At 49.8% G+C, this 14,716-nt stretch overlaps 2 protein-coding genes across 2 annotated transcripts; both read left to right on the top strand.

Annotated features, from left to right (window-relative positions):
- Positions 1-1,314: 1,314 nt before the first annotated feature.
- On the top strand, positions 1,315-8,620 carry EMH_0026800 (uncharacterized protein; the record flags this gene model as incomplete). The annotated part of the gene is made up of 17 exons (XM_013497313.1): positions 1,315-1,388; positions 1,488-1,550; positions 1,651-1,738; positions 1,860-1,986; positions 2,092-2,353; positions 2,466-2,613; positions 2,733-2,834; positions 3,001-3,084; positions 3,424-3,501; positions 3,620-3,690; positions 4,251-4,323; positions 5,262-5,314; positions 5,435-5,522; positions 5,666-6,943; positions 7,112-7,296; positions 7,760-8,049; positions 8,175-8,620. The coding sequence occupies 17 exons, from the start codon at positions 1,315-1,317 to the stop codon at positions 8,618-8,620; spliced, it is 3,510 nt and encodes a 1,169-aa protein (XP_013352767.1).
- A 2,542-nt stretch (positions 8,621-11,162) lies between these two features.
- On the top strand, positions 11,163-12,003 carry EMH_0026690 (uncharacterized protein; the record flags this gene model as incomplete). The annotated part of the gene is made up of 5 exons (XM_013497312.1): positions 11,163-11,206; positions 11,360-11,447; positions 11,618-11,677; positions 11,791-11,849; positions 11,955-12,003. The coding sequence occupies 5 exons, from the start codon at positions 11,163-11,165 to the stop codon at positions 12,001-12,003; spliced, it is 300 nt and encodes a 99-aa protein (XP_013352766.1).
- Between the last annotated feature and the right edge of the window lie 2,713 nt (positions 12,004-14,716).

Raw genomic sequence — 14,716 nt, 5'->3', positions numbered from 1 at the left:
ATTTTCGGGGAGGGGCTCCTTCCTTACGGAAAGTCTTCCTATGCGTAAAGCCTCTAGATGAGACAACTTCAGCTTAGCATTCACTGGTCTCATGCCTCTTGCGTTGTACTAGCGGCGCAGGTCTCCAGATCTGTGACTTCCCCTCTGTGTGTGCCTTCTTTGCTGCTCCTTGCGAATTCTTATTGTATGTGTTGTTGTATGGTTCTTAGCTGCAGACGGCTTAAAGAATTGCCGGTGCTGAGGCAGGCCGAAACGCTAGCTGGGGCATAGGCAAATAAAGGGAAGGTCGGCATAGTTTATGCCAACCCGTACCTAAATGAAGCACTCAAGCGCTGCAAAAGTTTTAATCCTCGTCCGTTATATCAAACTCTGCAGTACTCCAGATCTAGACACGCTAAATAGATCCAGCCGGCTTGATGGAGTGGATGGATGGCCGGCTGTCTCCTGTCCACTGAGGGACTCCGCAACGGTCACCCGTTACAGGCGAGACCTTCCTCCGATCGAACTCTAGAAAGAATAATATCAATAAAATGCCATCGCTGATTATTATATATATTTGCAAGTGATGCCCGCCGAAACGCTGAGAAGGAGCCTCGAGCATTCAGTTGACGAGACTCGCGAGGTCGTCCGATGACGGATAGGGAAATGTGGTGTAGTGCTCTCCATTTGCTTGAAAAGCTTTCTTCGACTGGCCCAGAAGCAGCTAAATGTTTATACCTCTTTCTGTCAGCATACATTTCGTAGCAAGCATCTTCGAAGTCCCGCCTTTCACGGGTTTTCCCGCCCCGCCTGGCTGCTGTCTGGTCCGCTGCCATTTTTTCATGGTAGTCCTTACAAAAGGAGAGCAGCATACATAGAAACAAGGAGCCGTAGTATTTTTTACCGTCCAAATATACTTACCTCATTTCTCCATGCCCTTATGTGGTCTGAGTCGGGCAGTGTTTTGTGAGGGCGCCTGCAACGCCTGGTTGAACTGCCCAAGAAGCAACCAGAGCAGGGCTTTAGGGGGAGCCTAAGAATCCAAGCTTCTCTTTCAACTAGCACTCCTCTTGAGCTTCTCAGTTCCCACTTCTATGCTACGCAGCTGCTGTTTGTCTTTTGCTCTGTTCCCTGAGATATCGGTGGGCCCCTTCCACAGCTTGCTCGTGGCTAAAATAATAGCTTCGTCCCTCTAGGAAGGCAGTTGGGTATTTTCGTGACTGGCTGGCCTTTTCTGGAGCAATCTTGGAGGACAAGGTGTTTCGCGCTGATTGACAGCTGCCTATGCAGACGGATTCCACCCTGGGAGTTGTGGACTTCCCTTTACATTAGAAAATGGAATACAGCTTATGCAATGAAGATAAATGCTGGAGAGCGACTCGCGGAAAAAGGACGGAAGAGCTTCTTAGGTGAGGAGTTTCAACGATTCTGCATTATTCGAACTACTATGCAGACTGGGCAGAGTCTATTTATTTTAGCTGGCGAGTTCTTTGTGTGTGCTCGGTCAGGCAACCGCAAGCAGCATTGTTTGGTACTCCGCAACCTCGTGATGTGGAATGGGATGGAACCAAGTAAGCTACTGCAAGATATTGCAGGGTTTTGGAGCTTCCCGTCGCTTCTGCTAGAACACACGCTCGGGCCGTTCTCTGCTTCTGTTTCTCTTTCTTGTAGGGGCACTGCTGCTGGCCTGCAAACAGTCTGGGAAGAGGAAAAAGACAAAGGATGGCATCGAATTCGTCGACACCGTGCAAGTTCTCAGGTGTGGCCCATAGTAACATATTCAGCGGTCTAAGTTCGCCATGTTTGGGCAAGGTACCAAAAACTCCGTGTCATGCAGACTTGTATATTAAAGTAAGCGTTTTGTCGTGTTGTTTTTGCAGGTTGCCGCAAGGCTTAGCGGTAGACTTGAAGAGGCTTCCGGGTCCCCTAATGCACGGAGGCTAGAGCTCTTTCAACGAAGGAACAGCAGCAGCAAACTTCAAGATCTTATTAATTGGACATCAAACGGTGGGCAATTTACGTCTGCAAAAAACCCATAGTGTCTAGCGAACATGCTTCGCCCAAAGCAGCAATGATGAGGGTAAAATCAAATGCTCCCTGTGTGCTTGTCAGGCTCTGAAGAATCTGAGATTCTGCACAACCACGGGTTGCACGGATCGTCAGCTGGAGGCGAAAAATTCCGCACTTCTCATAGTCTGAAAAGACAAATTGCACCCCCTGGTGAACAAAAGTTTGGGGAAATTTTGGAGCATCGCTTTGTCAAGGCTAACCCGAGTGACCCAGTCGGGAACAACCGACACTCTGGCGGGAAGGCATCACTATGTGTCAATCGTGATCAGCATGACATACGAGGCATAATCAGTCATTCTTACATGTACGCTGTGGTCACCATAGTTTACTGCCCCTGTGTCACATTGTATTTGCATCTTCACGCAACTTTTCCACCTAGTAACCGTCCGTGTAGCTTGTGTTTGCTCGGTTTGCAGGGTCAGTGATCCGGTCGTGCCTTCACATCGCCGAATATCTCACGTTCACGCTGCAGAAAACCCATGCCGCTGGGGCGTTGATGTCCTCAACTACCAGCTGCCGGAGCCGCGAAAGCTAAGGGGGACTGGAACAGAAGAGAACTTGGAGGTGTGCCCTGAAGTTGAGCAGCATTGACCTTCCAGGCGTGCAGCTACAGAGTTCACAACTCTGTCAGTCTTGAGTGAATCACGCAGCATGCATATAACGTTGTCTTACTGCGTATTTAGGCAGGACTAATCCCACGGCAAAGCTTTGATGAAATTTCTTGTGTGGAGCGAAGAATGAAGAGCACCAAGCATCGAAGTTACACTCGAGGGCACCTCGAGCCGGTGCGTCAAATTTGACAGCCAGTAGCATCGGAATATTCCGTTGCAAAGCTCGATTGCCAGAGGCTGGAAATGTCATACGATTGTTGGACGACTCACAATGTGGGAGACGTGAGTTTTACATACCGTACACAACCACGAATCGCCATCTCTGTGTGTTTGCGTGCAGTCTACTTTGTATCCAGCAGAATCCGACTCTCTCAAGTTTGCTCAGGGCAAAAGGAGAAGCAAAGTGGAGGGCGATAATCTCGACGTGAGCCGTTTAGTTGCATCTCGGGTGTTTCTCTCTTGAGGCCAAGTACTTAAGCAGTGCTCCCAAATGCAAACACTACCTAAATTATACTGCTAAGCTGCTTTTTTTCTCAGCAAACGTGTACGCCACTTACAGAGGAAGCTTTTCGAGCTGCTCGGAAGACCGCCGCTACACGGCAGCAGAGCCACATGCGCGTGAGGATCATCAGTTCTCTTGCATTTACATGCGGGAAATGTATTGGTTGATTTCGTCGACAAATTGTGCCACCCCATTGCTTGCAGCGCAATCAGCAGAATTTGTAAAGCACTGGTGTCGGGACTGTGTTTGCCGTTTTTGCAGAATGGGATGGTTCCTTGTGTTGGACCTGAATCATGCAGGAAAAGGTGCAGCAACCAGTGGCACATGCGCAGTATTCAGGTACGCTGTCGCTAGCGGAGACGATCGCAGAGCATGTAATACTGGCATTAGCAGCACGACTAGCCAGGTCTCCTTCTCAGAGGATGCCCTAGTCCAATCAATTGTGACTGTCCTTCAGATTGATCTAACACCCCAGAATTCCGCGATAGAGAAGACAGGACGCCGACAGCACCCGGGGTGGCAGCGAGAGTCGTTACAAAGAGGCTCACTAATGCCCCTGTAGGGCTGAATGAGGGAAGGGAAGTGTCTGGCTCCATCGCTTTCACACGCTACGTCCTTCCGTAGCACCTGTTCCTTTGCTTTAAGTCTGTACAGACATCTTGAAACGGTGGCACGCACTTCCTAGTGCGCTGCACGGCAATAGATGCAACACTAAAGTGCATCGTTGCAGGGAGCAGATGAAAACAGCAAGACTGCGAATGCATTTTAAGTGGTTCTGTAGCCCCACGTAACTCGAGATCGGTGGTTAACTACTACTCAGCATTGCAGTTGAGTTGGAATATTCATGGTTAGCCGTTAAATAGGGGGAGCGGCTCGTGGGCTAACAGGTACTATGACTACGCGAATACTTTCAAACTGGAGCGCAAAGGTGGAAGACGGCTTCTCTGGAGTGCCACAAAGAAGTGAAGCAAATGCACGGCATTTGATCACATCATTCCTGCAGGGGCTTCTTCGTAGTTGTATATCTGGCGGTCTCAGACACTAAGTCAAACGAGAATGCTTTTCCTCTTAGTGGATCAACTTGACAGGCTTGCCATTTGCAATCTGCAGGAACAAACAAGTCTCGACCTGACGGGTCAAGAGTATTACGGAGATGCTAAGGTCCGTACTGTGCGGTAGTTGAATGACCTTCGAAGCCTCACTGCGAGTTTCACCTGTATCTGGCATGTACCAGGGCGTGAATGCCGTTGGAAGCGCAGACGGAGTACGGTCCACAGTGCCATGGCAAAGGTTGTCAATGGAAAGTGGTTGAAATTTCGTGTGCGCTGGTGTCAATTGAAGGTCGCTCGCTGAGGGTTGACGGCATCTCATCACTTCAGTGCAGTCAGACTGCTCACTTAGGTTAGCATATTAACATAACTGCTATATATAGACCACCTGCTGTACATTTTTAGCAGAGAAAATGGAAATAAGCAGTGGGTGCAGCGACAACGCGAACGGCTACTGTCTCAGATAGGGTCCACCCGCCCCCAGTTTCGAATGGAGTTGAACTTTCCGATAAACAAGTCACTTTAATGGATATATGCTCCATCCCTAGAGTTCTATGCACCTCTTTTGTCTCCCCGGTTGGCGGCGCGATTGCAACTGCGATCACGCCTGATTGCTGCCAGTGGCAAACGTACCATAATGGCCACTGGAGTTTTTTCCCCAACTATATCTGGCGTTGCACTTCTTTCTAGGTTGGCTCCATATACTCTCGTTTAAGGCTGAATTCTTCGGCAATGCCGGGGGGCTTCGAGGCATAGCGTAGCTCTGTGCAGGTGGCCAAATATGGAAACAAAAATCCTTCCATTCGGCTCTTCCCTCGTTTGAGAGCTTGTATAAGACGAACGGTATGGTGTTCCAGCAAACGAGCAAGGTGACCTAACCAGAACGCATAAGGGGGGACAGCTCGCGCAGGCCGTCGATAGTAGCCATCCTGTTGTGGCTATCGCTGTCGCCTTGAACTTCTGCACACGATTAAGTCCTGAAAAAACATGTATAGTTGTGTTATGTCCATTATTTTCGAGGTGCGGTCCCGCGGTTGGTATTGGCTACAGAAGTTGGCTCCGGGAGTCGCCAATGCGACCGGCCGGACGCTGACGCCACTCGGGTACCTGCTTTAGAAAAAAAAGAGTCATATTGGGTTTTTGTAACAAAAATTGATTTCATTTTGCTCTTCCCGCTGCGTTGGCGGAATTGCGACACACCAAGCCTTCTGGTGTGTCTCCAGACGATCGCCTACCCACCCCTCTGGCGAACGACCTGGACTGTCGGTGGCGTCGAACGATACGCAGCGTTTTGACATCTTATTATACTCTGTGAGGGGTGTTGTGTAGCGCAACAACTCCACAGCATCAAAGCAGACCAGCCGTGCACCTTCCTGCAGAACTGTTCAAAGAGTCCAGAAAAGCCGTCTTTGTAGTGCACAATGCCGAATACGATTGCTTACGAGTGGTCACAGACAGTCACGCACATTTCCTTGGTGCTGCGCATCCCCTCGCTCAAGGCTGATCTGCGACAGCGGCACCGCGATAGGCAACTGTCGGTCATCGTTGCCAGCTGCTACCTTCGCGTGTGCTGGCATCCCTGGCTTCTCGAGGTTGATTTTTGGGGAGACGTCGCTTTTCGGTCTGCTACAGTCATTCCTGGAGTTGACTGTCTAACTATTACTGTTCCCAAGGTCGAAGAAGGCCTTTGGGGATCTTTGACAGCGGTGGGCAACGCACAGCTGCACCAAGATATTAGGGAGCGTAGGCGCATAGCTCTTGCGGAGTATGCCGAGTGGCAGGACCAGGTACAGAAACAGCGCATCGCTGCACGTGATGCACGGAAGCAGCAACAGCAAAAACATATTTGGAGGCAGCAACAAGAGCAACGGGAATGGTGCAAACGTCAAAAGGACATCCAGGTGCAACAGGTCCTCCAACAGCTGCACGACGACACTGGACAGCCAGTCGAATTCGAGAAAACGCAGGAGAAGCCTCCCCGTCCCATTGCCGACCGTGAAGCATGGGAGCATAAACTCAAGTGCATCTGCGAACCAGAAACAACGACGGATGCATCTAGCACTCACGAGGGGCGGCAGCAGTTGCAGGCATTCGTTGACCCGTGTCCCGCAGCTGGTCTAAGTGAAGATAGTTGCAACATCGGCACTTTAGGTGAAAAGCAAAACACAGTTGTAAATTACGATGACGAGGCATCTACAAGCGAGGGAAAGGAAGGACCACAAGCCAGAACAGTAGCCCCTACAACTGCCTCGCAAGGTGGGGCACGTATGAAGGAAACGAGTGATTCTCCCGTTTCAAAAAGTCTAGTTGCTTCTGCGGACAAGGGTCTAACTGGGGCATCCAATGATAGTCAACCAGCACAGCTGGGAATCCAGTCGGTCAAACTGTTACCATCCACGAAAATAAAGGTTTCGTTTGCCGCTAGGAGACCAAATAAAGCTCCTGCGAGAGGCCCTCTAGTTCCGCCTTTGCCTCAGAGTGAGCCAGATATTGGCAGGCAGATTTGCACCAGGGAAAAGTCCAAAGACTTATCGCGGCTGCAGGAAAGTAGTCCACCATGGCTACACTCGAAAGCAACCCGCCTACTAATTGGAGGAGATGCGGCAGCAGCAGATGAAACATATAGCTTAATTTTACAGCCAACCCAGCGCGAGACCCTTCATCGGATGTTTTATATAAAGGCGCTGTGTGGGCGAAGCTTGGCTCGGCTAGCTTCAGGACACACTAAAAAGGTATGACAGTTCATGAAAAACGTGCTGCCTGCACTCCTGAGCTCTTGCATTAACTTGATGCCCCGACGCTGTAGTGATTAGGCGAGAGCAATAATGTTTGATATCCCAACACAACAGCAACACGGGGGCTTAAGAAGCTAGCAAGTATCTTGGGATTCATTGCGACAGGCTCTTTCGGACTGCAATGAAGCAATGACACTTCTGCAGGAATTACAGCAGCAAGACGATGAAGCAGCAGCTGTAGCTGGGCACCCGGTAGAGAAAGGCCCACTGCAGGCGGAACTCTTGCGCTTGCAGCATATCCTGCTGGCTCGACGTTCTACTGCCTTTTTGAGGCTCGACGCACTTGACGAGTAGGCCTTTTGCTTCTATTCACGTCATTCATGGTTATACCGATGAGCTTAATGTGCTGCATGATATATCTATAATGTATGTATCGCCATCTGCTAGAGAAAACTAGACAACGTGTAACTGTGCGTTGCTTTTAGTTGCATTGTTCTGCTGGCAGTGCGGCAAAATGCCTCGAAGAACTGCTGCAGCTAGAGCCCTCCCAAACCAAAACCACGGTGCATGATGCGAATATTGGGAAAAGGGGTTGCTCAGATGAAGAGAGAGCCGCCATATCCGCTGACTTGTTGCACATACGAAGGTTCGACTACCCACTGCCCAGCTGCGGATATTTATCGGAAGCTAACGCTGACCCTATTTCAACTGCGAAATCGCGCTGCCCTCCTTTGCATTGTCTTTCAAGCTTCCTGATCTTCAGCGAGTTATACATTTTGTACTAAGGAGGGTGATCCTGCGCCTTTGCTGCAGGCTTCAACAGGTTAGGAAAGTGAAAGAGGAGGCCGACACTGTGCTTCGGTTGGCGTTGACAACACACCACGGGGTCGGGAGTGCGCATCCCCCGTCATCAATGCCAAGAGAAATTCAGCACTCTCATGAAGAGAAGCAAAAAACACAAGTCTGTGGGACCACTGAGCATGCCCCAAAGACTCAATGCCTTCTTCAACGTAGCATTGAAGCCTACGTGAATTGCTTAGCTATCATTGTCCCCCAACCCGTGGAAGGCTCTAAGAGACCGGGCAACGCCACGACACAAGAAGGTAAGTATTTTCTTCATTTGACCAAGCAGTCAACGCCTGCAACTTCAAACTCCATGACTGTGCAGCAGCGACGCTGCCTACAGAAAGAAGTGCATCCACGAATGCGCATCCTGGTATTTGCTCAGTAACGGAAAGCGCCGCTTGGCGTAATGTACAAACAGAGGAGGCTGCACGGGTCACTGCAGTGGCTGCACAATTCCAAGCAGCCGTGCAAGCATCCGCGGCCAATAACGCCAGTTTTCCTTGGGCCGTAGTAGCTGCAGCAGTAATTGCCAATATGACCCAGGCTGTCACGGAACTACAGGAGAATTCGTCCGTTTCCGCAGCACGCTTAGCTCTTAGCACTGCCGAAACACTCATTCAGCATGCAGAAGAACGCCTCCGGCTCCAGCAGATTGAGACACTACCGTCGCTCTCAACAGCAGAAGAAACGGAGGAAAGAGCACGATATAGACGGCATCATCCAGGGGGGTGCACCACGGAGTCTTCGCATTGCGCTTCAACCCACCTTGCTACAGGGCGTCTGGGAATCCTTCATCAGGTGCGTATGACTGCACTGTGCATTAGCTAACCTGGAGCTTCTCTCTCGTTGCTCCAGGCAAGAGAAAGGCATTCCAAGAGTTAGGCGATATTCAAGCTTTACTAATGACAGGAAACGCCAATTCGTGCATGGGACTGCGCCTAGGTGCATCGTGCATCTGGAAATGCAGGCTAACGAGCAGCTGCTTTGGAAACTAAGGCAGAAAGTGTCATCAAGTCGCGTCCAAGCGCAACGTCAACGATAAACAAGTAGGATGGCAGAGGAGGGTCCATGGCATTCCTACGAGGAACGAACTGCATATGCAGGGGCGCTGCATGCAGCATACATCCCGATGGAGTCAAACATATACACTAGCAAGCGTGTATATGTTTGGCTATACCGCGACAGCAGCTGCATGCAGCGCCCCTGCGGATTCAGTTCGTTTCTCCTTGTAATGCAGTGAAGCATCTCCTGCTGTTGGAATCCCTGGAATTGCCATATCCGGTTATGCACACTCTCAGCTTCCACGAGTACGGAGACTTGATTCTTCACAATCAACAGCAGGGGAACAGATTGGTGGAGGTTTTGCCTGCGCCAGATCTTCCTGTCGTGTGAAGGTCATGGCTAGTCACCTAGTTCGACAACCCCAGAATTGTTCCGGACCGTCTCGTACACGTGGGTAGCTGTTCGCAGGCACACAATTAGGAAGAACCTAATCAAGACTCGCTTTGCAGGCATGCAATGTAGCGATTGCTAGCATGGCCCCGTCAACTGCTCATAGGACGTCTCCCAATAGATCAATACGTCTTTACTTGAAGCGTGAATAGCAAGATAACATTATCCCGACATCCGGTTATGAGCCTGCAACCAGAGCCAGCGAAAGCGGCGCATATAGGTCACCCATAATTATGGCAGATGCTGGTGATATATGCTGGGAACGGATGTTTGTGCCGCTTTCGCTGGCTCTTGTTGCAGTTCCAACTCACAAGTTCCCTCCACAGTGAGCCGGCCTCCGCTGTATATCTGCCAGTAACTCCAAAACTGACTGATTGCGGCGCTAAAATAGTGACAACAAACGAATTTCCCGTGCCTCGTTGCAGCATGCCAGAGCAACTAACCATGCTTATACACTTGGCAAGCACACGCACGAAAGCATAAGAACCCCTAAAGTATTTATTTACGAAAAGGACGCTTCACAAGCCACAGTAGAGGCGGCCTGACTGTCCTGGAGTTCTCTGACCAATTGCTATAGCTGTTCAAAGGTCCTGATTTTGCCTTCTGAGCACAGATGTACAACAAGCCGGTACTGCCACTTGGACACGGCGTTGCAGTTTGGTGCGATGCTAACGCGACCTTAGGTCGACACAAAGGTTAGTCTCAGCACAGATATGCTAAACTTAGCACTATTTTACGCATTCGGTGTAAGTACCGTTTTAGGGCTATCTACCCTGCTACCCACGCACTCGATACCACCCGCTGGAAGCGGCCGCGCTTCTGATCGCCTTCTGCCTAAGCCTTATCTCCCAGTTGAGCAATTGTTCTGTAGAGTAGTAAACACAACCGTCGCGTCCTACAGGTATTTCCGTAAGAGGGACTGGCTGTGCCTTACTTGCTATCCTTGTCTGTATCATTGTTTCCCACGGTAGGCAGAGAAGGGTCAAAAGGTGGCAGCCGTCTCCTGTCGGGCGGTAAACTTGGCACCCCGTTCCTCAGTGAAACTGAACACACGCTATGGATGATATTTTTCCAAATTACCATCAATGCGGCGTTCCTCTGCGCTTACCTCTATGGATCCACTGACGCCCTTGGATGCATGCACGCACTATAGATATTATACGCATGCATGTAGTACGTCCACATATATATTACAGAAATATGTGCGTTTGTGCATACGTGTTGTCAACGACTCTAGTATAAAAATTCCAAAAGCCAAAACAATTTCCAAGAAGCATAAATTTTCCAGCTGGTCTTGACAATCACGGAACTCGATATGGATACTACGACGGGAGCAGGCTCTCAAATTGGCGCCACAAACGGCCTCGGCCCCAACGGCAAGAAAACTGCGCAGTCTTCAGCCAGTCCTCCTGTCCATGCATAATGTAATATAAGAGCAGGGAACCTGTGGGGAGCCTAGAATATCGAGAAGGTGAACGCGCCTCGATAGCGAAGCTGTCTGGGTATAACTGGCTCCACCCGGGGCGATGCAGTGCCTGCCACTCAGGCTGAGATCAAACGGACTATCATGAGGGCTCCATCATCCAAAAAATCGTGTTTTAAAAATGGTCCTCCAAAGACAAAGCAGAAACTTGCTCCGCAGAAAACCAGTTTCATAGCGTTTCGCATTTGGCTTCCAGCCCCGTGACCTGCATCTGGCGGGCAGCCCCGGGGCTTAGCGTTGCACACCCTCGCCGAGCTCTAATGAATTGAATGAAACCACAATTGGCTATAACAGCGAAAGTAGCAAAGGTGTATTTACAGTCCAATACCAGTTAGTACATTCACTATTACAAGTAAACAACGCCATAAGATCACAAACGAGCGGCATGCCAGTGGTGCGCTTCCAATCCGCTCCACTAACACGAAGATCTCCAGAATGCAAGAGGAGTTACTAATAAATAAAAGCGTGGATAGCAGTGGGTAAAGAAGTTCGGATGCTTCGTTACAGTGGTGGAAGAGGGCAATGGCAATGAACACATTTGGTTGCGGTCACAGTCGGCGTAAGCTAGGTGCAGATAATACTCTAGGCGCAGCGTGCACACGTCTCCGTGGCAGGGTTATATTTTTCCGCAGGCTAGAAGAGAAGCCCCCAGGAGCATCGAAAATGGCGAAAGTATACCAAGTCATAGACGTCAAGAAATACCGCCATGAGAGTGACAGGGTGCGCCCCAAGAGCAGTATCTACATTTCACTGGCCTTGCTAGGATATGGGAGCTACGTACTACTTAGAATGACCTGGAACTTAGACGCTGAATATGTAGCGTAAAAGCGGACAAAAGTCACAGACGCCGCAGAACAACAACTCAAACTATTTTGTATTTGTGTCGTCAGGACTTATGGTACGTCCTGTTTGAGCATGAACGAGAACGTGGTTACACTTGGCAGCCGACGGTAAGCAATCTTCTTCAACCTAAGTGGCACATTTGTTCAGGTGGTAGTAGCACAGGCCACGCAACTTCCACTCCCTGAATCTGGGGATATCCTGCCACCTTGTCTTGCCTCAGAGCGTTCTGGGTGTCATCCCCAATGAATTGCGCCACAAAATGCTGATCATGAGACGCAGGTTAGGCAACTGATAGCTAAGCATGTTAAGTGAACGTTCCACCAGGGAATTCGGTGGGGTTGCCACCCACCCAAAATTATATCAGCGTGGCCTATCATGCTTAAGGTTGAAAGTGGCAGCTCGTGTCAGTAATGCGATGCGGCTGGTGTCATAACTCAGATGGATAACATCCGCTCAACTAAAACACTGTATGAAGGTCAAGCTCCTTTGGTTGCTTTCTGGCTTTTGCCTAGCCAGCATGGCATGTGCGGGAAACGAACGTTGGCGCGAAACGCTGGATGATCCACTGGCTTTCCGAGCCTTTCAGGTGACGCTCCCAATCTGCTGGTGGATTATATTGGGCATCGGACTGACTACTATCTTTGTATGGCAAGCTCTGCGCCTCGCCCACTACCCGCCACCTCACATAGGAGCGCGAAGCTCTCGATTCGGCCTTAGCACGTCGGGAAAGGATCGGCCGCCAATGCCAACACGGATTCAACCTGAGCGTGCTTGCAGAAAGCGCCGTTAGTCGTTTGCCCTGCTGCGCCAATCAGATTGGCTGCGTGAAACCGACAGAGTGTTCACGCATTCTTTGGAGCCTCAGTCAGAGAGAGGCTTCAATAGAGAGTGATAACTCTGTCAGCTATTGTATTTCCCGTAAGGCGTAAGCCTCCCGCGCCAGACTCCCCAAATCACCATGAATATGTTTTGCTTACGAATCAAGCCAGCCACTTCCTTTATTATCTATCGCTCTGCATAAAGACTGGCTTTTCACGGTTTTTCTCCGAGACCTGCTAGCACGTGTTTCGCGCCCACTAATATATTCATATGAGCCCCATACAACTCGAAACCTTTGCGCAACCCCAGTTCATAGCTTATGACTGACTCCAAGCGCATCACAGTACTATGTAGCGCGCCAACGTTCCTGAGCTTCGGTCGAGGAAACGCTTAAAAATATTTTTTTTGTAGCTCAAAGCTGAGTAAATCGCTCTGTGACCAGTGCAAAAGTCCTGCTCTTAAGGCTATCTTGCCGTTAACATCAGCTAATGCACTTGGCGCACGAAGAGCCTAAGCACTTCCGGGTCAAGGGCCTCGCTTTCATTCTTGAGGGGAGCACGGAACTCGGAACAAATAATCGTATTTTTTCTCGCGTAAATGCATAATCTAGATGTAAGCATAATAACCTTCCATAGTCTCCGCTTACTCCGCAACTTCCGCTTCTTAGTAGGCGGGAAGGCGAGTTGAGCCGTCACATCAGGCGTTCCTTCTGCGCAGGTGGGTGAATGCTTGTGCCACGACAATGTGGCTAATCATGTTGCCCATAGTAAGAATCACTCGTGACAAAAGCGACCATACGTAGTGCGAACCTCATTTTGTGCATGAGTATTGCCCAGTGCATTCCTCTTAAAGGATTGATGGGCCTTGCAGGACTATCCACCCGGTGGGACGGTCACCACGGTAGGTGAATTTGAATGGCTTGACCTCCAGGGGAGCAAACGCTCGTTTTCTTCTTCAGAAAGGAGGCTTAAAAACCATGGTATATGCAGCCCTTGCAACGCGAACCTTGCAAGGCACCGAGAAACAGCTTTAATTGCGCGTATACAAAGCAGTTACTTCTGAGGAACAAGTTTCGTACTTTCCCAGGGCTAAGGCTCTCACCCTGGCGACAGCATAGCCTGGAGTTGATGCAATCGCTACATATGCATTCCCTCCCTTTGATATATGTATACTACCTTACAGCTTACCGCGTTTTGGAACAATTCCACGCGGGACACATACCGGATCTCACTTCTGGAGACGGGGAGCGACCCACTTGCAAAGGTAGAATTACTAGATCAGCAGTTGAAGCACGGATTGGAGATTATGCCAGCCGCATTCTTTCTACTCGCAAGTGCTGTAGCATGCGCAATAGCCTAGAACGATCCTGACTTCCAATCTAGGCATCCCCATGTGCATGTTGGCTGACTCCCGGAAGCAGGCGCAAGCGAAAAGGTCACTGCATTTCCCAATATCTAATAGAGGCTATTGCAGCTTTCCTTCCTAAAAAGCAAGGCCTGTACAAAAATGCCCAACAGAGAGGGAGGATGCATACAGAACAGAAAAATGCTAGAGTTCAGCTTACAGCTCTACCACTGTAAAGAGGCAAAGGAAGGTAAACGAACGCTGCAGTTAACACTTTAAGATGTCCCATTTTTCCGTTGATCATTCTGCTGGCCCCATGGGTCTCCGACAGCCTTCGACAGCTTTTCCAGAATTTGCACCGAATACCTTTCCAGTAATACTTCGCTGCGCCGACCCTAAAACAAGCGAGAAAGATGACCTGTGATCAGCTAACAGAGTGAATAAGCCCCTTATGCAGTTGCTCACGCCAAGATCAAGCTACAACGGACCCCGTAAATATGCAACAAAGTGAAGATGTTGTCAGCTCTCACCTTGGCGCATATTTGGGTGGAGGGCGGGTTGCAAACAGGAAGTGTGAGACACTCCCCTTCAGACGGGCTAGTTTAAGGCGAGTTTGGGGCCCTAGGGATCATGTGGCCCTCGCAACTTGACCCGTGCCAGGAGCTCCGAGAGCCACATGATCCCTAGGGCCCCAAACTCGCCTCACACGATAGGGTGTTGCGAATGCATAACACTAGAGATACTGCGGGCCCTATAAGCTGATGAGATGTGGGGAGAGCCCTCAGTCCATCACATGATATGCTGAGATCTGGTCAAGACAACTTGGAATATTTCTTCTTAGTATAAATATTTGCGGTTAGCTTTACGAATTACTAGGTTATATCTCTGAAGGACTACTGTAACATGAGTTAGAGCAGAGTTAGCTCAGGAGCCTATCGACGGCTTTGGCATGCTGCGCGTAAGCGCCTGCAAACGTTATACAA

This window comes from Eimeria mitis, genomic scaffold (assembly GCF_000499745.2).
Source record: "Eimeria mitis Houghton genomic scaffold, Emh_scaff26, whole genome shotgun sequence".
Classification (NCBI taxonomy): domain Eukaryota; phylum Apicomplexa; class Conoidasida; order Eucoccidiorida; family Eimeriidae; genus Eimeria; species Eimeria mitis.
This window is presented reverse-complemented; position numbering and strand designations above follow the sequence as displayed.